Source organism: Mycteria americana, chromosome 4, assembly GCF_035582795.1.
Source record: "Mycteria americana isolate JAX WOST 10 ecotype Jacksonville Zoo and Gardens chromosome 4, USCA_MyAme_1.0, whole genome shotgun sequence".
In the NCBI taxonomy this organism is placed as follows: Eukaryota; Metazoa; Chordata; class Aves; order Ciconiiformes; family Ciconiidae; genus Mycteria; species Mycteria americana.
Genome location: NC_134368.1, coordinates 84,807,096 through 84,830,885, shown reverse-complemented (window position 1 = coordinate 84,830,885; position 23,790 = coordinate 84,807,096). Strand labels below are relative to the sequence as shown.

At 42.5% G+C, this 23,790-nt stretch overlaps 1 protein-coding gene across 1 annotated transcript in view; it reads left to right on the top strand.

Annotated features, from left to right (window-relative positions):
• AFG2A (AAA ATPase AFG2A) overlaps positions 1–23,790 on the top strand; it is a 232,896-nt gene that overhangs the window by 143,775 nt on the left and 65,331 nt on the right. Inside the window, 1 exon segment of the mRNA XM_075501145.1 lies at positions 21,493–21,657. Coding sequence (XP_075357260.1) covers positions 21,493–21,657 — 165 coding nt within the window.

The following is a 23,790-nucleotide window of genomic DNA, read 5'->3' as shown; positions in this document are numbered from 1 at the left end:
TGGCTAGCTTCCCAAGTCCTGCTTCTAATGCTGTGTCAAACTATACAAGGATAACCCGTCATTGTATGTTACATGTAGATGATAGTAGAGACTTCAGGGTAACATGTTTAGACAGTAGGGAAGGTTGGGCATATTCCCCAGAGGAGTTCTAGTATGTGCTTATCAGAGGAATTTAAAGAATAGGCATTGTTACACTGTTCATCTTTCAGACTAATTTTCATTTATAGTTATATAGATCAGGTCTTATGTACCAAACTGCTGTGCTTTCTTTTATAAACTTCTGTGCTAAGAGATAAACCGTGTCAATATGGAATAACTTGAAACAATTTTTTCTTCCAGTAAAATATTAGCAAATAGTTTTCATGCCCAAAAAATTATCAAGAATAATTTCTAAAATTGTCTGACCTTGGCTGGCCTGGCATGAAAAAGCTAGAATTTTTAACCATTCCTATTTCTAGAAAGCTAACAGCTTAACTTTGCGTTAATAGTTCCCTTTAACATGGAAAGGACCTGGTGCAGTTTCTTTATCTCACCTAAAGTTGTCAGAAGTGTAGTTGAGATACCCAGAGCTGTCTGACTGAAGAAAAACAGGTTTCATTTTCCTCTTATGTCAGATAACTTTTTGAAGATGCTCCTGAGGTAAAAAAGGAAGATCAGTTTTTGATATGAATAACCAACATTTCTGATTGGTTTCTTTTAACAGAAATTAGGAGGCTTTTTACTAACCAGTTGTTGGGTTTTTTTGTTTGGTTTGGTTTTTTTTTTTACATGAGATACCTCGTTCACTGGAAGAAGTACTTTGGTTTGAAAATGCTGTTACCGTGCTTGCTAGGTACTGTAGCTCAGGTGCTTCACCCCTCTGCTCTTGGTCAGTGCCGGCTGTCCCCGCACAGCTGGCAGCTGCCCCCACGACGCTGTGCAGTGGCACAGCAGCAGGGAGAGCCAAGGGATGTAGCTCGGCCAGGACGCTTGCAGAACCTGTTTCCACCAAAGGTTACGGTATCCAAGCAGAAACTCCAGGGAGGCACCGTATACATTTCTGAGTCTTTTACTTGCTTTTCTGACCCAAAAGTTCTTAGCCTAAAGTCTTCCCCAGAAAGTGAAGGGACACAAAAGTCTGGGCAGCTCTACCTGCTGGTGTTCGTTTCCATTCACTGTCAAACTGCAGTGCTAATCATGGCATATCCTTTCAAGAACCGCTCGTGTGCGTGATTCCTATTGACATCTTTGGCTCTTTTGACATAACTTAATGGAAAAATCTTCTCTCTTTACTTTCTTCTTTTTGGCTTTTTCTGTCCTCTTCTTGCTCTTCTGTTTTTCCCACTTTCCTCTTGTTCCTTCCTCTGTGGTCTGGCTCCAACTCCAGGTGCTTTTCTGCTGTGGTAGAAACAGTTAGCGCTGGTTTACATTTTAGCTGCAATTCCTCGGTGAGGAAGCTCTTTAACCTGGGCTTTAATTCCCTGGGGCAAATAGAGCCGTCTGTAATGCTTGTGTGTTGATCACAGCCAAAAGGACTCAATGACTGGATAATGAGTAAGATTCAACCACCCAAGTTTCAGGATTTTGAGGTTGTATAAAATTGCTGATTCATATCATAGAAAAGCCACTGGCCACTGTTTAATTTCTGGGACTAGTGCTGCTGCTGTAAATATTAGCAAAGTGCCAGCAGACGACAGTGGAGCTACACTGGTTTACAACAGCAGGCTGGGCTCTTATGTCTTAATAAGTGTAAGTGTACATAGTTACAGTGATTATTCCTTTGGTAGACTTGTCAGTGAAGAATTTGGGAAGGTAATGGAAGGGTGCTATGAATAACAATGTGAAGCAAGCTCTGAAAAAAAAAAAAAATCTCTGTAGCCTAATTCATAGAACTGAGCAATCAGCACTCCAGTTGAGCTCGATGCATACAAACATGGTATTGCACACCTGAGTAATATATAAGCTACGTGTATTATTAAATCTCATATTAAAATGATGAGTGCTGTAGAAGAAGAGGTTTTTGTCTTTAAAAAAACAAACATGTGCATGATCTGGTTTCCTACTGAAAGAGCGAAAATCGTAGAGATTAACAGCTACTTTTCTGCTTTATACATTTATAAATGTTGCCTAAGTGATATTCTCCCATCAGTTATAAATGGTATTTGAATAGCTTTTTTTCTGAATTAATTCTCAGATTTTTAGAGCCTACTGTTAAATCAAACCATCATTTGGAGAGATTTTTAAAAAGTGGAGTGGGTATTTTAAGAGTGTTAGAAAACAGGATTTGGAAATCTGGTCAGGTCTTCAATTCCATGGTTTTCTGTAAATATTTTACAGCTGTTTGTAGCCTCTTGTAACTGATTTTCATTAGTTTTATTACTTCAGTCCATTCCTGCCAAGTTCGATGTAGATTCCGGCGTACACGGGGTGGATTTGGTGCAGGCAGTGAGTCTGTGAGAGAGCCGTGTCAGTCCAGTTCCTGCCCATGGATCCCAACGGGACCGCTCATTAAACTCTCCTAGGAGCACTGCGGAGTAAACTGCATCTACCTTACCTTTCAAATAATACTGTGTAATTAATGTAAAGTGACTCACAGAGAATAATTTTCTTTGATAATCGTAGCATTATTTAACAATAATTCCTGTGGGTTTACTTTTAAGTAACTCCATGTGAGGACTGTATGTGCCCACAGGTACTGTTTAAAAGCTAGTTGGGTAATTAAACATTTTTCCTGTAATTGTTACCTCTTACAGCTGCTTCACTGAAATTCACAAGAATGAAAACCTGAAGAAAAAACAGCGGGAAATACGTAATTGAAAAAAAAAAAAATCTTTTGGGATATTCCAATAGTCTGTCTTAATTTAAAAGAAAATACAAATAGGAAGTTAAAGGAATTGTTTCTGATATAACTTGCAGTGTGTTGAGTTTCATTTCAGCAATATGAATAGTAACATCAGCTGTATTATGATAATTTAGCATCCATTTAGTATATAGTAGGTAATAGAAATTTAAAAGACTTTTTATTTTATTCCAGGTTTATCAAGTCATAATTCAAAACCAAGTGAGAAATAGTCCTTCATTTTGATAAATTCAGTATAGTTTTGTGGTGATTATTGTAAAGATGGTGGAAAAATTGTTTCTTACTGTTTTACTTTAAGTAAGGTAGATTTTGCTAATGGATGAGAACCATTTCTGCTTACGTTGTGTATATTGCTGTCTGCATGGTTCTCTAAGCAGTAGTGTTTATATTACATTATAACAATAATTATAACAATCTCAAATCCAGTTCTTAGAAAATGGATTATTTAGGGCATTTATAGTCTGAGTTTAAGAAAGAAAGGTGAATAATTGAGACAAGGACCAGTCTCTTCCTAGATCTCCATAGACTGAGATGGGTTGACATGGTCTTTTGTCAAATTAAAGTATTTTCATTTTGAATTCATTGGCCAAATCTGTTTTTCTGGGTGTATGTTATCTACTTCGAATATGTATTTTATCTGAAACTGGCCCTTTCTTTGTGAAGGAAATATCAGATCTTGTACTGAAATCTCAACTAAACAAATAACTGGAAAAACTTTTGGGACTCGGCCACTAGCCGTTCTATTCCTGTGCTCAGTGAATGCTTTAAAGTCCCACTTCCATACTCGATTTTGAAGGACACACAAGGGCATAGCCGCAATTCAGAGTACCCCTCCGGTCCCTGTTCCTAGCTCCCCTCCATCTCCTTTGTTAAAACTATGTCCAGTCTGATGTAGATCTGCACAGTCAACGTGCGGTGGGTTACATGTCCCGTTCCACAGGTGGGCTCCGCCCGGGCTGTGCATCGTGCGAAGGTGGCGTGTGCCCAGGTACAGCCACCAAAGCCTGCTTGAGCGCAGGGCAGGGTCAGAGCCCTACATCATCTGAAGACTGAACTGGCCACTGAAGTCCATCTTATTAATATTACCCACCCCAAAGGAGCAAAATCGCTTTTGGGGGGAGCTCTGCACCACAGGAGGATATCACAGAATATCATAATTCTTTTCCTACCCTTCCCATTGCTTGGAATGTATTGTTAGGAAATAAAATTAAAAGGCCCAAGTGGCTGCATCGCGTTTGGAGAGCAGTACCTCTTACTGCTTTCCCAGGTGCAGGCTTTTGTAATAGATCACCTTTGTCCCATCCCTCCCGGAGGCTTGGGAGGGATGGATGTACCTTTCATCTTTTCTCTCCTCCGATCACTCTTCTGTCGTATTGGCACAGGCAGGGAAGGCAGGGACGCGGCTTGTTTCCGTTCAGCCCGGCTTGAGCAGGTTTATGGGTAGGGAACTGAGAAGAGCTCCTCTTGGGCAGGAGGAGGGAAATGGATGCTTCATGATGAAATCCCAGCCATTTATAAACAGGTGAAGCCTGGTGTTCGAGAGGGCACTTCAGAGCTCCCCGAACTTCTGCAGATAAATGTTTTCTTCTCTTTGGTTAACATGATTCGTGGGTGGAGGGCCAGGACCAGGATTGCTCACCCAGCGAGGCCCTGCAGTTATGCACAGCTGTAGCTGAGCAGGCTTTTGTCTGTCTTAGGACTGCATTGATGTAAGGAAATAAAATATGAAGTACTGTGCCACAGGAGCAGGCTCTGCATTGTGTGCAAGGACTTTGAGGATTTTTCTGGAAGCATTTCCTATGTGCAGAGTGGGATAAAAAAAGCAGTGTTAACTCTGAGATTCATTTCCACTTCCCCCCCCGTTTTTGTCTGTGGACGTTTATGCTCTCAGAGGGGCCGAAAGTTGTCATGTTGGCTAATAAATCTTCCAGGAATTCTGAAACCCTGTGAGTTATGAAACACTCATGTTGGTCTATACGCAGGTGTACCAGAAATGAGTATAAAGTCTGCAGAGATTTTGAGTACTGCCGTTACTGGAGACCGTTCGTGCTGCTGAGGGAGTTCTCCAGTGCAGACTCCAACACCCATTTGTAGATTATTGTAGTGAGGCATTTTTTTATTTTGCTTACTTTTGAATGCTGGTGGTTTTTTAGTTACGGTTTAAGAATGGGTTTCTGAGTTTTGGAACTGTGTTCTCTCTTTACAAGTATTGTTTTTAAAACATCAGCCTTCGAAAAAGAGATGCTAAGCTAAGTGTGTTTGCAAAGGGAGATTTGAATCATGCATCAACAACTGAATTTTAACTTACCTTGAGCAGATGAGAAGTTGTAGTTGCATCAAAATCTGGCAGTCATAATCCCCAACTCTGTCTGGGGAACAATTTATTTCAGCTTACATTTTAATTATCTTCATTTTTGTGTTTAAAAAATGGGTTTTGATTCATTGTCAGCACTCTTTGTGACAGACATTACAACACCAAGAAATCTCTTTAGTAATTCCTGTTGAAAAGCAAAGTGTTTCCTGTTTTCTGCATTGAAAAAATGGTAGAAGTGCAGATAACGATTAAAAGAGTAACTGCTGGGAAATGTCATCATGTGCTGTGCATACATATCTAGGAGCCTTCTCTCCAGAAATCTTCTCAGTATGTTGTTTAGTTGTAAAGTTTCAAGAAGCGGACCTTCTGCCATTCAGCGTAGAAAGGTGCTCCATAGCCAAGTATGTTTTTGCTGCCTGGAAGTCTACAGAAAAATAGTGTCATAACTAGTCCAAGTTCCAGCAGTGCCAGGCTTTTCAAAATTTGGAAGGAAGGCCCAGTCCTTTCAAAAAGAAGATGAAGAAAAGAAACCCATTCCTTCATTTGAGTCAAGTATCTTACGAATAGATTTCAGCAGTTTCATGTTAGCCCAATCCATCTTCACATATCAAGGCTATTTCAAGAGCAGCGAGCCTCCCAGAATAGTATTTCACTATTTTTCAGTTGTGACCCTGTTTCTCTCTGGGAATCCCACTTCTGTCAGGCTCACAATTTCAGGTATGACGACCGTGGGCTTAGTTTTTGGAAACTCTGATAGCGTTTCTTTTTCTCCTAACTTCCTTCTTTCTCTCTTTGGGTCCCCATCCCCGCACGCCCTCAGGATACTAAATGTTTTGTGGATGTCCTGACTACTGTACACCAGGGCCCCGTCCCCATTAAATGGAGTTCCTCATGGGTGAGTGGCATCTTGTGAGTACAGTGTCATCTGTGTCAGAAACTAAATTTAGACCAACGTGCGTCACTCCTGATGGTATCTGGTGTGTGATAAATTCAAAATGGGGTCACTTAAGTAAGTGATAGCAGTCAAGAAAGGACTCTCCTCTTCCATTTAGGTCCACTATTTTCCCTTTAAGTCCATGGAGGGAACTTGTTTTAGAGAGTGCATCCAGTTCAGTGTAGTGTTTACCCAGAGTACCTTTGCACAGGCTGAGCCGGTGACGGTGACAGTTCTTCACTGGGATTTGGTATGTGCCAGATCTGGGTTTTGGGGATATGTGCAAGCATTCAGGGAACACCCAGACAATTCTCCCAGCTTCTGTGATTGTTTTGACTCTGGTGCTCGTCATGAGAGGAGCTAAATTTCCTGGCATAGACTTCCCATAGACTAATTTCTTCATGCATATGCTATTGGTACCAAAAGATTATCTTTGCATCCCCAGAAAGAATCTGAAACTCTGATTTTTCCCTCAGAGCAGCTTGAATAAAAGGAAGTTCTCTGTTTGATCCTGCATATTCTGGCCTTCAGCCAAAGCATGGCTTTATGGATTCAGAAACTTGAAGAATGAATATGAGTATAATTTTGAAAGCTAAAGAATATGTGGGAGGAAATTTCAGTAGTTCTGAAGCTCTTAGTGTTAGAAATGTAGCTACTAACGTGAAGTAGGATTTCTTTTCCCTTAGGTTCCTTTGATAAATCCTAATCCTAGAGCTCAAGAGTTGTCCATATTCAAAGGGCAACCATTCATATTTTCTCTTTGTTAGAGGGCAGCTTTGAGTACTGATCTCCCTGTGAAGTAAGTTAGAGTAATCTAAATGTAAAATGTCTCGATAGAGTTCCTGAAGTTTGCAAATGCTTTGGGAAGTCCAGATCAATAGAAAATAGAGATGGGTGTCTCCTTACAAGCCACATTGCCCTTGGGCAACATCAAGCTCTGGGCACATTATTCCTAAACTGGATCCTGAACTGTGCTATTGTCTGTCTTAAATGATAGGTTGCATGCCTGCATGACACCTTGAGAGTATTACTACAGCAAGACAGATGGAGTAATCAAATGGTTATGTTAAATTGACTACAGTTCAATTCTATTTCTAAACAGTGATTAGGGCCCAAGATAAATCTAGTAGTTCAAAGTGACTCCCCAGCAAGTCACTTAATAAGCTTTCAGGACCAAATATCGCTAAATTCTGGGAAGAACTTAGCTGTGAGCACTGAAGATATTTCCTGTTTCCACTTTGCAAATGAGCAATAACTCACCAGTGAAGTTTGGTAGGAAAAACGCAAGGCTTCTTTTAAATGATGGTGCGATCAAGTATTTTTTCTGCTTGGCTAATACGTTACAGTTCTGCAGTGCTGAAGAGTGGGATTCTGTGACACAGGATGGGACTGAAATGGCTTCTCACTATATTAACAGAGAAAATGTACAGCTTGAGTATGGCAATAACTTAAGTATTTATGTTTTGAAATTACTGAAGGTTTCCAAAATTTGCATTCCATAAAGAGAGTAGGCTTGTTCAGTTAAGAAAGCTCACACCTATTTGGACACCCGTAAACTGAAGAAGAGTAAAACTCCCACAATACTTAACAAGAAAGCCCATCTGAAGAACAAATTTACCTCAGAAGCTCAACGTGGCTTGTTTTGGTTCTTTCTGCCTGACAGCTTCATAGCTGGCACAATAAATGCAGCTTTCCAGACATTCAAGTATTAATAAATCATAGTCAGTTTATATATGTAAAAGTTGTGAAAATTGTGCAAATTAACTCTTCAAACATACCCTTTCAGGGGAAAAAAACCCCATTTCTATAAATTATACCGCAAGTAAATGTAGTATAAAAAGAGAAAAGAGATACATTGATGACCTTATCAAAGAAGCGTAAACAAGTGTTAAAAAGGTGATAGGAAATCACTTTACCAGCATATGTTTATACACTTCAGGAGGCCTACTAAGGAAAAAACCAAATCTTTATAACAAAAAGGGAAGAAAATTAGCAATGGTAATACTAAACAGCTGAGCAGTGCAATAATCTATCAATCTTAGCAAATATATGATCTATAAGTAGATATCATCATGAAGCTCACAGCATAAAGGGAAGGACTTGATACAAAAGCAAAAAACAGGGAAAGCTATAAATGAATACAGCCCAAAAAATGGGGGCTGTAAAAGAATGTCTTCTCCTGTGCTGTTTCAGGCAGAATAAAGGGATCAGTTGAAGTTCAGTAGAACAGAAGATCATGTGCTGATCAGATTTAATCCCCACTATAACTCAACAAAACACTCATTTGAAACCCCTCCCCCAGTGTTTTATAACCTAGATTATACTTATAAATTTAAAGAATATTTGACTGTGTCTATCAGGATTGAGTCTGTAACATCTTGAAATGAAGGGTATGTTAAGAGAAGTAATTGCCTCATCAGGGCTTTAGATCAAGATGCAGCTTACTTGACTGAAGTAGACATTGACAGGATGAATACTCCTTTATGCAGACAATGGTACCAAGTAGAGGTGCAGTCTTCCACCTCTGCTATTTGGAGCCACTGTTCATTTAAGTGGGAAAGAGTGGGAGAGAAAAGGTTGACTCAGGTAGAACATGAATTATGTTACTTAACAGAAACCACAGCTAGGTTGTTTTCCAGGTAACCTAGATCCAACAGACCCTCATGCACAAAAGAAAGAAGAGAAAAAAAAAAAAAGGTAAATTATAAAACAAATCGACATAATGAGAACCACAGTAATTTTCGACTCCAATAATGTGATACAAAAACAAGTTATACGCAAAACAGATGTCTTCACATTGCGTGGCAGTAAGATGTGAACAAACAGGATGTCCAGAAAGAAACAGCATAATACATCAGCGAGACAGCAGCTGCATTTACCAGCATAAAGAAGATTTAGGTGTTGATAATCCACAATTTAAAACCGATCTATGAGTCTTCCACTGAAATTTTGTTTCCACCTTAACAGTTGGATGTGAAAGCTGGAAATCCACCAAAGGTACAGACAGACATCTAAAAGCTTTTGAAAGTAAATGCCTCAGGGAAATAGTAGGTATTAAATGGAATGAATTTATAACAAATACTGAGATTCATCAGGGAGTTGAACAAGACTTAATCTCCTAAATTATCCAGAAATGAAGATGGAAATATCTAGGATATGTGGTAAGAATGAAGCCAGATCTGATGCCAGACTGTCTGCCATGGCAGGAATGCCTTCAGGCTGACTGTAGAACATTTAAAAGGGGTTGACCAAAATAATTCCTCCATTGAAAAGTGTTTAGAGATGGAAACATTACAGGTGACTTCACAAAGTTGGGGACAGTCAAGGAGAAAGCCAGATGGACAACGATCAGGGGAGAGTCGCATATGTTTGAAGGAACTCTTGGCAGTGTCGGGGAAAAATGTGAGTTGGGTGGTACCAAAGGTTTTCATCTAATATTTCATGTCTATTAGGGGCTATAAACACTTGTCAGACCTGTAAAATGATTTCAGGACTTTTATCAGCACCGCTCCAGGCCTAATGACTAGAAAGTACATATTTTAATCCCAGAGTCCAAGCTCTATCTATCACTTGCAACTGGCAGCTGCAGTAAGCACTGTAACTTGTGTAAACTCAGCACCACCCACAAGTTTGTAAGATCAACACACAAAGTGGTTTCTGCCGGTATGAGGGAGAAAACCACCAGGTTGTCTTCCCGCATCCGGGTGGAGGAAGTCAGTGATTGTCTGCTTGCAATAATAAGAGAAGGCATGTCTGCTGGGGCCTTGTCTTCAAGCAGAGTATCTTGGCTTTTGACCCAGCCAGTGCACCGCTGTTCTTAATTAGGCTGTGTCTTGACTATATTAATATCCTGGCATGTAGCTATCTGGGATTTTATAGTCAAGCGTGCAGTTCTTCGGTATTACCCGCACTTTCTCAGTCTCTGGAACCGTGTCACCTGTGCTGTTATGCCAGTGGCATCCTCGGTGACCACATCTGGCTGTTCCCAAAAAGTCTTCTTCCCTGATGCACTCGTCTGGCCCCAGAAAGGCTCCTTAGCTGCGTGGCCGTGTTTAAAGACTCACGTTGCGTGTTTGCTGCTAGATGTCCTACATCAAGCAGTGCTTCGCTGCGCATGCACTGCTTTGCAGATGCTGGTTAGAGGCTTCTTCCTACTGTATATACTTACCTGTTTCTTTTTTTGTCCTCCATTTATAACTAAAAATTGATTAAGAGTGCATTTTTTGAAAAGGGGAGAGGGGTTCATTGGTGTTCAGACATCTGGGCTGCTGGGTAGTGAGTTAAAAACTTATAGTGGGTCTTCTGGTTGTTTCTATATCAAAAGCATGGTGGGGATTCAGTGGCCTGAACAGAGGCATCCTGTGCTATTTGTTCTGCCCAGCAGGCTCCTGCCTGGCCACCGGCTATCCCCTTGGTGGGGAGAAAGCCTCACTGGTAATACCTGCCAGTCTCAGGGGGATATCCGAGATACCTTAGCCGGTCTCAAATGGTATTGGCAACTGGATTGTACCCAGTATGTGTTAGTTTCGAAGGGGCAGGAGGGCTGTACCTCCCAAAGAGAGGGGTTTAAGCCAGGATTTGTTTGTTTCACTCCCTGTCCTTTTAAAATATAAGCCTCAAGACAGGTTTTAAAAAGGCGAGATCAACTTGGTTTCCAATTTCAAGTACAAATGAGTGATATTTCTTATATCGTGACTATTGTCTCTACACGTTGAATGACTTTTTCTTCAGCTTACAGTTATTGTGACCAGTATCTGCTTCATTGCTTCAAATGGTCTTCCACAGCCATGGTAGTAAAATAAGATCTTTCAAATAATGAAAACCAGAAACTATTTTTTTTTCCTGCCACAGTGTTGGCTGTAACGACGGAAAGTCATTGATTTCCTTTTGAAACTGTTTCTGAATTGTTTCATTGATGTTGCCTACCTCTCTGCCGATCGCTGCTTTCTTTAGAAGCAGCTTGTTTCACAGGCCTGTTTGGTTCCATCAACATTTCTTTTACGCTTTGTTTATCTGCAGTTTGTTAGACTGCTCTGTAAAGTTTGGTCACAAGCCAGGTAAAGTTGTCAAGATTTTTGTAGTAGGGTAGTCACTGAAGTAACCGGGTGTAAGCAATATAGAAACCGATATGACACAAGGTTATATAAAATGGATCATGCAGCTTTACAAATAGATTTTCTTGTGTGCAGCACGTTTTTACTGCCGTTTGTCACACACCAAAGTGTTCAGTCTCGAGAAGTGTTTAGCGCATGTCCTGTTAATGAATCCTATGAAAAAAGAATGTACAAGATGAAAAGCTGGTCCTGATGGAGCTGACCTGCTGTGGATTTTTGTCATTTGAGGCTAAGTTGTCTCTCTGAAAAGAATCTCGTCCCGTGCTGGTAATTTAATCAGTCAGAGCAATGGTAATATAAAGGCATAGCTTATGTATGGAAAATATTGTATTATGTGGTAGATCATTGTTACAGCGTTCGAAAGCTTCTGAGGAGAATTGTAATATTTTGGCAGGAGTTCAAAATTCTCTTTCCTACAAGGAACAGGTTTGGTGTTTTTTTTTTTTTCTCTAACATGTCATTTTGAGGTTACATGGTAACATCTGTCAGAGCTATGCTAACCTCTGTCATCCAGCTGTTATAATTGTGGTATTTTCCTTCCTTTTCCTTCTCTTTCCTCTCCTTTCTGCTTTCCCTTTCTCCTCCCTCAGAAAAAAAAAAAAAAAACCAAAACAAAAACCAACAAAACCCAACAAAAACCACCTCCTTTTATACTGAAACTTCAGGTGGAATGAAGTGGTTATAAAAGCATCTGTCAACACAGGAATAGTTTGCCAAGCCAAGTATTTGGGTTGGAAGTCATGCCTTCCCAACTGCTTGAAAACAGGAAGTATCTCTGTTAAGTGATGGATAGCTCTACTTTGCTGAGAGGAAGAAAAGGCTTTTTTTTCTTCTTCTTCTTCTTCTTTTTTCTTTCTTTTTCTATTCTGCCTCTGGGCTAATAAATGAGTTCTGCAGTTGTTCCATGTGCGTAAAGAAAGACTCCTATAGAAATGTGTATACGGGTGTACACGTGTGTGTATATGAATACACAAACTAAAAAAAAAAACCCCAAACCAACAATCCACTTCGTACATGATCGGTCCCTGTCAGAAGCCAGCCCAGGCACATCTTATCCCAATGATTCCTGTAAAGCTCTCAAAATCTGTCAGAAACAGCCTGCAGGATTGCAACGGCTCCTGGGTGATTAATTGCCAAAAGAGTCTGGTTCCAGGTTCCATTACATGTAATTGTTATCTTTTCTAAAGGGGTTCTTTTATTAAACCCCCACCCCGAAAAAAAGAGGGAAAAGAAAAAAAGAACTGACATTCCTGAGGTTTTGCACCTCTTAGGCAGGAGCACGGAGGACTCTCTTATGTAAACATACACTGAAGAGGGTGTGTTATGTTGTTTATTAGCTGATGATAGATTTTTTTTTTTCTTCAGTTAATTTCAACTTTACTAAAAATCATTTTATTAGAAATGGGGGAGGAAGAGCTGCATAGCATTTAGAGAAGAGGGGGAGTTCCAGTGCCTTCTCCACATCAAAACCCCTCTGTGAGACCCAGCAAGTGGCAAAGGACTAGATCACTCATGCTCCTATACTAGAATTGCAGGAAAACAGCCAAAAATTGGGACATCCTCTGTCCACATGCCACTGCAGTAAGACTGCTCAGGTTGGACACGGGGAGAGAACAAGATCTTGTGTCTGAAATCCCCCTTGCAAAGGAAGCCAGTGCCGCAGCCCAGAGCCAAGACTTTGCCGCTCCGCACAGGTGCAAGGAGAGGACGGTGCAGCTGCAGCCTGAACGAGCAGAGGAAGAAAGGTCGAGCACTGGTTTTTACAGAGTTTGTGGCTTGAAAACGTGTGTTTGAGTGTCCTGAAAGTATGGGCAGTTTGTGGAGAATCTGCTAAATTGCTTCAGTTTTTCCTGAGACCGTATTCACAAAGCAGAGGGGAGGAGAGCCTGATTCCCTGTCGGTGCCCCCGTGTCTTTCAATACACGTAAGAGGCTTGATTTGGAGCTGAACTTCTGTGGTGCCAAACTGGAGTATCTGGAATCGTATCAGTAGGGTTGCTTGGATTTGCACTGCTTTTACTGCATTGAAAATGTGCTGTGTTACTGACAGGTTTAGACTTTTATAGATGGAGGCCTGGGCAAAGCTTGGCTCCCAATGAGCACTGTAGTAATTTGTGCCAACTGGCCAATTTAACTGTTTGAAATATCAGGGAGAAAAAGCATGGAGATACTGGTTCTGCAGCTGCAGAGTATCTGCCTGCAGATGTTTCTGCCAAGAGAAGTGACTGAAACTCGGTTTCTTGAGATATTTTAATCCTATCTGAACAAAACCACGTAAAAAGTGCTCTGGTATTGTCTGCATGGGCCAAGGAGCACATTGTTCCTCACAGTTGTGTTTACACGGTCTCATTGCTGCAACGAAACAAGTCTCCTCAAGTCTTCTTTCTCCACGATTCCCCTTGAATTATATATTAATCAAACTCTGTCAGTGGCAGGACTGTGATGTACAGTGGCTGGGACACTGATGTTACTCTGATTAAAAAGATGAGAATATTTTGGTGCGTCCAGCTTCGTGCAGGTTTGGAAATACAAGCCTGGCTTTTTGCAGAGTTTTTCTCCTTTGCATCCACAAGCAGTTTCTTTAGATGGTGGAGAGGCGATAACCCTATCACCCATCCCTCTTCCCTGCTGCCCCTTCTCCACGCGTGACCAGGGCTGCTGTCGGGTGCAGGAGTGCAGCCCGTGGTGCAGGAGGGACGGTGGGAGGTGAGCTTAGGAGGAGGCAGGAGGGCACAGCAGCCTCTTCCCTGAGCTGTATAGGCAAGATAAGGCAGCTGAATAATCGCTGGCACTCCACGCTTATAGTGCCATATCCCCAAAGGCAGAGGCACAGCTACCTCCAGCCTGGAGCAGCCCGACGCCCCATGGTTTGGCAGCGAGGCGCGGGCTGTGGTGCAGATGCCAGACTGCAGGCAGCACCGCTGGGTGCTGGGGCATACGAGCCGGCTACGTGGTGGCTGCGTGGTGGTGACGCGGTGGTGGTGGTTAGGGACTCGGCCCACAGAGGGACCTCATCCGTGCCTGACAGCAGACGTCAGGAAAAGAAAATAAAATCAGAAGCGGCTCTGAATGCTTTGGCCGTGTGGAGGCTCGATATGCTTTCACATCAACTCTGGAAATTTTTGCTTTCTTGAAGCGCTTTTAGCGCTGCCTATTTATAACTTAGTTATTTAAGTAACGCTCATATCTGTTTAAAATCACCACCGTTAGTGGAAATGACTGATTTGCTGTGAAACATGCAGAAGCAGGGTATGTTGTTCAAGCAAGTGATGCCAATGGTTTCTATTGATTCAAGGCAGTCCTTTCCCCAGGTTTCCTTTTATAAGGAAAGATGAATTTTGTTTGTTTTTCTGCATACTGGAATGGTAGGGTAAACTGTTTTGCTGTAATAACTAACAGACTCATCTGTAGGGAGAGCTGAAGGTGTTAGTTCCTGTTGGTAGCCAGCAAAGAGAGCGATTCTAGAAGATACATTGAATTACATGGAAAAGTTTCCCTCTGTTGATGAGACGAACTGGGAATGTGTAAAGTTCAGTGGTTGAAGGAAAAGGATTAACTAATGGTAGTGGACCTGGAGGATAAGCAAAGCAAGTAGGTAAATCCTACGCAAGCAAGGGCATTTGACTGCTTAGCAGTGAAGGACAGATTGCATTCTTATTTTTCAGATGCTTAACTCTCCGTATCGCTTCATCTTGGTTTGGACTCAGATGATATACACTGTTTCCTTGTTCAAGTTGGTTTACTGTTTGTTGGCATATCAAACCACATGTTTGTTCTCTGCCTTTAATTAGTACTTCTGGTTAATGCCTGAGTAAAATGTTCCCGCTGTGCTCACTGCCACTTGATAGTGCACATTCTTCCTGAACACCTGCTGTCAAACCTATCATGTCTTTTCTTGTCGACTTGCACAATGCTCCAGGTCTTGAGCAAAACTGACATGACAGAAGGCTTGTACAGCCTGATTTTTAGAAATCTATGTGGAAGGTGAAGTCTTTGCGCAGGGAATGATAATAGGAGACTGCAACATTTTGTAGGAGCCAGTTTCCGATAACGTCTAATAAAATTCTGTTTGCAAATGCAGTTTTTGAAGTAGTGGATATACTGTAGGTTAACGAAGCAAACTGCTCCACCCTGAGAGGAATCGTGGATGTTGTGTAACAACAACAGAGAGTAATCGCACAAATCTGGGGAGAAGTACAAGGGTGGTGACCAGCAAACAAGTCATCAAAGAGAGGAGCTGGTTAGAGGTGTTGGCATGTGCTGACGGTGGTGACAGACGTTGGCACAGAAGGAAGAAGGTGGGGAGGAGGAAGAGTGTGGGGAAAGGGGCTCTTGGCAAGAAAAAAGCAGTATCGCTTGACTCGGGAGCCTGTCGCAAGACTCCAGCCTTGTGACACAGCAAATAAGCGTGTCACCCGAAATGGAGGAATTCGAGGTTGCCTCCTGAAGCAGCTCATGCCAGATGGAGGGGGAATAAAAACTTTGTGGAACAATAAAATTTAGCTCTCCACTGGCTTATGGTTTTTAAGTCCTTAATAATGATACTCTAATGCGTCTTTTCCCCTCAGCACCTTCTAATTTTGGTAATTAATCCATGGTTGCCAAAAGCTTCCAGTAGCCTGTCTAGCAAACAGGACAGATGAGCTTCCCGTACTCGAAACTTTCCGAGATCCTAAAATGCCAAGTGCTTCCTGATCTGTTGCGTTGGGAGCATGACCTGCTCTGGCACAGTGTGAGAACGAAAATACCAGGCACCGAGGTGAGCCTCGAAAGCGTAGGAGAAGCACCTTTATGGGAGCTGACTTCACTCCTGCAAGAGATAAATGTGATGGCACGAGAAGGCCCTTTCATCGTTGTTAACGAAGTCACTTCCTCAGCCTCTCTTTTACCTTAATGCTTTCCACGCTTGCAACACATCTGTCCTGACATGTGGGCAAACACACTGAGAGGATCTCACAAACGGTTACTGCTTGCACAGACTACAGGAATAATACGACTGACTTTAAAATGCTTTAGATATGTTCAAATACTGTAATGATGAAAGTAAAAAAATTTGCATTACCAAATTAGATTACAAGATACAGAGTACCTCTCATCTTCAGGAGTCTGTGTAAGTAGGGACCACAACCAGGGTTCATAAATAGCAATTGTTAACTTAAGTTGGAAGTATTTAGTTACAAAGGAAACAGATTGTTCTGCTATTTCCAGTCCTCTCATTTTCATCTGTGGTCTAATCCCAATGGACTCCAAAGGCAGGATTAAACTTTTAGTTGCATTTTTTAGGTTCTGCATTAAAATAAATGTATTTAAGACATTTCCTTTCAAGTAAATTTAGTATAAAAATCTGTTCCTACTTGTGGAGATTGATTGCAGCAGAGAACATGCAGTAACATTGATTCTCCAGATGAACTTTGTTACCTGCTGAACCTACTTGCTCTCTCTTGCACACCTCAATATGCCGTTTACTCTGCAGCTTATACTTTGCTATGCAAGTTACGTTTTGCTAATGAAAATTTTGTCCAAGTTTGGCACATTTCTGGAATTATATTTTTTCTAACGTCAGGTTACCCTCTTGCACCATTGATGTATGACATTTTCTTACAAGACCTGATTAAGAATGATTTTGATGAGGTAGGCGTGGCTGTAGAAGTATGTCAGTAGGAAAGCTATTTTTCCTACCCCACAGAAAGCTCATCAGCTGGGTATGCTTCTGTCAGTGTTATAATTCTGCATTGTTTGACAATGTAGTTCTTGAAATGGCCAAGTATCCTTTGAAAAAGCTAACTAAAGGTGGATGCTTTTAAAAAAATTAAAAAAAGAGGAGGAGGAGGAAAATTAGCAAAGCCCTAAGGTTAATTCTAGTCCATTCTTAACAGGAACCACAAATATTTTCCTGGCTTTACCTATTTAAGTTTTCTTTCCTGAAATAATTATCTTCATAATTGCACACAAAATACACATTTTTGAACCAGCTATCTTTTCCAATGATATATTTTGAAGTAATACTCTATTTTAATTACCAAGGAATTCAAGCATTTCTTTTTGAAAGGGGGGCAGTTTCTTCTTAATTAAAATGTGTTTTTGCTATTGATGATATTAGGTATTACACGACGATTATCCCACTTCCCTGGTGCTCCCCTGAAGGATATTGTGTCTGTGTACCACTAGTAACCTTTCAGTGTATGTGCACTTAGACCCCTTTCATAACTGTTGTGGTAACAACAAAAAAATTACATAAACTTGCAAAAGAATTGCTTAATGGTATGAAGTATTCTGGTTTCTACCAAAACCCCAATTACTTAATTTTGTGCCCTTCCTGGCCTACATAAATTATGCAACCCTCACATCTCAACATCAGTGAATTATGTAGCTCTGCGCACACATCAATTAATTTTGGCCCCATCAACTTCCCACCTTCTGTGTGCTCCTAGCCTCAAATCAGTTCTGCATCTCCCAGCCGCGAGCGGTTAATTTTGTACTCCCGGCAGCTCGTATCTGCCTGAACCTGCAGCCCTGCTTCAACTCTTCACCCTCCCCCACCTGCCTCTCCTCCTGCACAGCCAAGCCACCGCCTTCTCCTGCTGAATTCCTCCTCCTCCTCCTCCTGCTCGGCAGCAAGGATCGATCCCAGGCGGCTTCACCTCCCGCCTCGCCAGCCCAGCGGGTCAGCGCCGGATCCCAATGCACCCCGCGGGCAGTGGGGCTGGTCCGGAGGTGACCTGGGTGTCCTTATCGCTCTCCTTGCGATTTTCAAAGTGCAAATTGCAAGACTGAAGCTCCATCTTCTGGAACGGCCTGTGAAAGTCATGGCGCGCTTGGAGCGACCAGCTCAAAATCCTTCCCGTGGGGAAGCCTGCATCACGCAACATCCCGCTGAGAAGAGAAATAGCTTCTAGGTCTGTAAGAAAAGCGGCGTTGAGGAAAAAGGTGGTGCCAGCATCCATCAAACTCAGCACTGCTGCCAGCAGCAGAAGTGAGCATGACCTGGTCCTTGGTGTTAAAGCTGACACCGCTGCTGCGGGTGTCCACCCCAAATGCCACAGTAGGCTTCTCTAAGCAACCCAGAAAGAGCTCATTTTCCTCCAGAGGAAACTCCAGTGTGCAAAAACATCAAGAAGGATATCTTGTTCCCTTATTGCTGACCTCTACGTGCAGCTCAGTTCTGAGTCCTGAATTATTTTGGCCAAAAATGAAAAGTATCTCCGTGAGAAGTATGCAGAGAACAAAAGCCTGAGAGGGCAGCATGATGTCCTGCAAACGAGAACGGCCTCGACTTGCCGTTGCTCTCCGATTGCTTTCAGACCAGCGAGCAGCAGAGCAGCTCTGCAGCCCACTTACAGCCTCTCACCGGGGATTTGCCCTCCAGTAACGCAGGACGGGTCAAGGCGGGCCCCTTCCTCACTCTCTCCCTCCGCTTTTAGTTCCTCAGGAGCATAGAGGGGAGGGGGCCGGCGGCTTGCCAAAGGGACAAGGGTGGTGACAGCAGAGCGAGGAGCAGTCGGGCTGTGCCCAGGGTCACCACATTTCCCATCCGGCTGGACTGTCGGGAGGGCTGGTGGAGACCAGCTCTCAGTTCAATCTGCTTTTCTCTCCGGGGGCTGGAGGAAATTTGACTCTTCTCTCAAGTGAGGTTACAGAATATTTTCTCCCCTCTCCTTTTTGTCTACGTCTATTTAAGCAGCAAGCGCTGCAGAGGCTGACTTGTGCTTTTTTTGTACAGTTCCCAGCACATCTGGCTGTCTTGGATAAGGTCCCTAGGCCTGATTGTAGCAAAAAGTAATGATAGCGTGTTTAAAACTTGGGCCTCCAACTATGACTATATATATAAAATGCAAAGCATTTGGGACAAACTGGAGGAAATACAATTTTTAGTAACTGAGCAAAAAAAATACATTCACTCTTTTACATCTGCAGTTGTGCTTTGCAAGCGTGGGTGCTCCGTCGTGTTAAAAGACTGTATCTCAGAACTGAAAGCCGAAGCAACACAGGGGAGCGCTTGCTCCCAGCTGATTGGCATCAGGCATTTTTCCTGTCCCACTTGCACAACAGCCACGGTCATGCATCAGTGTGAAGCTAAGCTGGCTCTAGAAAACCTTCTAATTATCTAGGCGTCCTGATTAAACCTGCCTTGATTTAAAAGAGGCACACCACCGTACTCATGTGAACATTTCTTGTTTCTTCTAAACAATAGAATTAGCTATGGGCATTTCCTTAAGAGCATGCAGAACGCAATTGTGGTATAATTCCTCTCCCTCCAAGCCTAGTCTTGAAACATGCAAATTTCTCTTTCAAGTGTGTTGGCAAAAAATGGCAATATCCTGATACACACACGATTTAGACACTGAATTACAACACACTGCTTGAGTTATCATCAGTGGATTGAGTTCTTTGGTGAATATATCAAGAGTGCGGTGGAAAGTAGCACAGTCTGCTGAGGAAATATCAGTGGACAGCTTGCTTCTTGCTCTCTTTCGTAGGGATCCAGCGTTGGCCACTGCCAGGGACAGGGTACCGGGCTGGACGCGGACCTTTAGTGTTCCTAGTACAGCCTTCCTTACGTAGCTCGATGCAACACACTGCAGTGCTGTGTGCTTTCTGCTGAGCATTTTCATGGTCTGTTTTAAAAATAACAAGACATCTCTTAACGTTCAGGATACATTTTTCCACTCTGAAGCACCACAGCAGTCTTTTTAAAGAAACTCTAGGAAGGGTGTTAACTTGATCAATGCTGTGCAGGAAGGAAAGCTCTTTCCTACTATTTTTTCAGCATGACTTTCACTGACATGATCAGGCTGGGAAAAGACTTATTGGCTGACAGCCCAGGACAGCCATGCAATATCTCTAGTCATCTGGAACTCAAAACTACTCTGCCCAAGGGAGAACCATAACATAAAAACAATTTAGGTTACATGCTGAATCTTATAAACATTGTTCAGTTTTTAAAAAATAGTTTAAATACTATTTATGTGCATTCCCTATGCACAGGTTGGGGTTTTTTTTCCCCAAATGTCAAGTAAGAAAGTCTGGGAGGGTTTTTACTTTTTTATTGTAGATGGCTTTCAAAAATCTTGCAGATTTTTAGAAATATAGGGAAATGAGCTTCCTCTCTTCTCATAAATTTAAGAGCTTGGCTTCTCCTATGTATCGGATATAATTGTTTATGTAGAAATAATGTTTACTTTTTGACCCCATCCAGAAAGCATAGAGTCACAGAAACGCTGGTTGGAGGGGGCTTCCAGAGGCCCTGCGGTCCCCCTCCCGCACAATGCGGGACTGTCACGAGCACCAGACCGGGGAGGGCTTGGCTTCGTCTGGCCGAGCCGCAAAACCCCCAAGGACAGAGTTTCCGCAGCCTCCCCGATGACCTGCCCTGAGGCTGCGCTTCTCTTCTAGAGATTTTCTTCCTCCTGTCCAGTCTGAACCCTCCACGCTGCCCTTTGTGGCCATTGTCCCCTCTTAGGTTGTCTGTCACTGCTGCCCAGAGTTTGCTCTGTCACCCTCCCACCTCCCCGGCGTATATATAATCTGAGTAACCCTGGGAAACCACAGTGCAAGGGCCAGTATACGTGTATGAAACTGCAAAGCTGGGGCCTTAGCTTGTAACTGTATTCATCTGTTGAATTTTCGATTGCCTTGTGGCACAAGAGAAGGAAAAGCCAGCGTTTTTCCAACAGTTCAAAGCTGGTGCTAAAATGTATTAACTATAGTGCTTTTGCAAGTCTGTGGTTTTTTCTCTCCCTTTTTGAAGCTGAGCATCACTGACCTCCATCTATTGTTACCTTATTTTGCACAAAAAAACTGTCAGAGTAATCTGCTCTTCTGTAAGCACATGCAGCTCTAATAATTTGGGATAAAGCAACATGAATCCAGAACGTACGCTTCACTTCAAAAATCTTTTTTCCCCCACTTGTTGTCTTGATTGAAGATCTGAACTTGGGATGTGTCCATTGCCACCTGTCCTTCTGCCAAGTCCTAACATTCCAGCACACCTTGCAACAAGCCCAAAATTATTATTTTAGGAAAATGACTATGGTTCCTTTATGATTCCTTTTTTCCATAAACTGATATTTCTCAAGCTGAGTAGCCTTCCTGTCTTTTCAGCAACTGATCCATTCTAACAGAGGAGAATAACCCCTCTTGCACATAGCTTGATTGTTCTTGCGCAGCTTCTTGCTTTTGCTGAAATTGTTGGTTATTTTGCGGCGTTGCTGTTTTTAATTGAGTTGTGGTTTTTACTTTCTTGACGTGATGTGCCATGTGCTATAACTTTTCCTGTGATGCTTTCATTGCAGGCCTTGCTGAGACCAGGACGAATAGACAGAATTGTCTACGTGCCATTGCCAGATGCAGCCACTCGCGGGGAGATCTTCAAACTTCATTTTCAGTCCATGCCAGTCAGTGATGAAGTCTGCTTAGCAGAGCTCATTCAGCACACAGAGAAGTACTCGGGAGCAGAGGTAAAAGTTTCTGAATGGTAATGGCCACAGCGTCGGTGTACAAAACTGTGTTTTTAAAATTGAAATCAAGTATCATCCAGATATCATCCCTTGAGTCTTCTCAGAGTGTGGGGGGAATTATGAAAGGGAATGTTTGAGAGATTTCTGTGTTTCTGCTCAGAAAACAGAATACAATCTGGGGCTTTTTTCCTTCAAGATCTCCATCAGACAATTGTTGCCAGGGGAAGGGCCTCTTCCACGGTGAGCCTTAGTATGATCACAGGTGGCCTCATTAAGGATGTGCTGCCAGAAGGAGTGGAGGGAGATGAGGGCAAGTGCCCCCAGACTGCCCAGACAGCTTACCTAGGTCTCCCCACATCCCCGGGGATCTTTTGCATTTAGGATTGTGACTGAGAGCCTCAGATGGGGGGAGGAGAGACAGAGTTATGAGACAGTGTAGGGGAATTGCAAGGGAGTCACTGGTCACTTTGAAGCTCGTATTGTTCTATGCCGTATGATCAAGACTTCACAGCAGCACTTATTGTTGTAGCTCGTTGCTATTAGTTAGTCAGCTTCTGACAATGGACATCAGACAATTATTTCCTGTCCTGGGTAGAAGGAGAGACTTTCTCAGATGCTGCTGCCTGGCAGTTATAAAAAGCATTGGTACGTTAGTGGTCACCACTCTGCTCCCTGAATATTATTCATGTCAGTGTCTCGTGAAAGGATATTTCATTCTTTTCTCATTTTGATTAATTGAAAGTAATTATATTACTTCAAAAATTCAAAGAATGCTATTAAGGTTGCCAATTTGAGCTCGTAAAAGGTATGAAATACCAGAATTAAAATTTCCACCTTACCGTAGCCAGTCCTAGCGTATGCATTATCGCACCATCTTTAATTACATAGTCACCTTCTACTTTTTCCATAGCAGAGTGGAAAATGTGATGTGCTTGCCTCGGCTCCCCCATCTTTCTGTGTGCTGTTTACAAGGGCAGGGAAATAAGCTAAACTTCTGTCTTGGTCCAAAAGAGAGGGTGGCTGTGGAGTATTTGTGCGATTCCTATAATGCTGAAGGCCCTTCTCAACTGACTGGTCACTGGATACGCTCCCAGGCAAGACTTTTGCTCATTTAGCTATCACTTAAATGCTGGTATGTTGTAAAATGCTGCATTGCCTACTAGTAACCTCTGGCTGGTGAGGGCACTGCTGTGAGTGCTTCGAGTCCAAGGGATGGGGTCAGACCTTGCCATACGCAGCAGCAGTGTCTGGGCTAGCCTCCAGGCTCGTTCCGGGAAGCTGTGTCACAGCAGACACCAAAGTCAAACCCGCAAGAGCTTTCCTCCTCCACAGCACAGGACAAACTGTGCTCTGGGAACGAATGAATGAAAGCTGTGTAGTGAGCGAAGCTGTTTTGTGTAGCGCGTCCTTTTGCCGCAGAATGTGGGATCTCATAATGAAAAAAAGGCAATAATAAAAAGGATTGTAGGCTTAAATGTTCGTCTGGAAAACTGTCACAGCTCTACTGCCTCCATGCTTTAGAGCAGTGACTTGAAACAGTACTATGTTTTTACCCGGATGTCAGTGATACGACTTTTGCTGCCCTGGGAAAATTTATCTGCCTCTGGCTGAGTTACAAGCCTCCAAAAACATAAACATAAACATATCCTCTGTTGTGTATGGAAACTGTCTTCTTACCAGGCAACAACTGTAATGCTTGTATTTTAGAAATTCCAAACATATGGGGATTTCCTTTGGATCCGGATCAGCTGAGGCTCTAGTGGTGAATTCCTGTGCCTAGTTGATAATGAGTCGCAAATGTCTTGGTGCTGGCTTTGTACAGAACCAAAAATAAGTCAATGGGTCAGTGAGTGCAGCTACAGACTAGTTGCAGGGGAAAAAAAGCCTGCCTGTTTCTAATACGGCATTTCTCATGAATTTTGTTCTTTTGCATCATTCAAAGAATTATAATAACTGGGATGTAAAGAGTAAATACAGAAAAAGCCTCAGTCAGTGTTCTTGGAAGAATATATAAAAAGTCTTGACAGTTGGCACGCACAGAGGCCAGTTTCATTAAAGCCTTTTCTTCCTAGTGTCTCCAGCTTCCCAGCTTTACAAATAGTTTCCGCTGTTGAATGGCAAGTTCCCATTCCA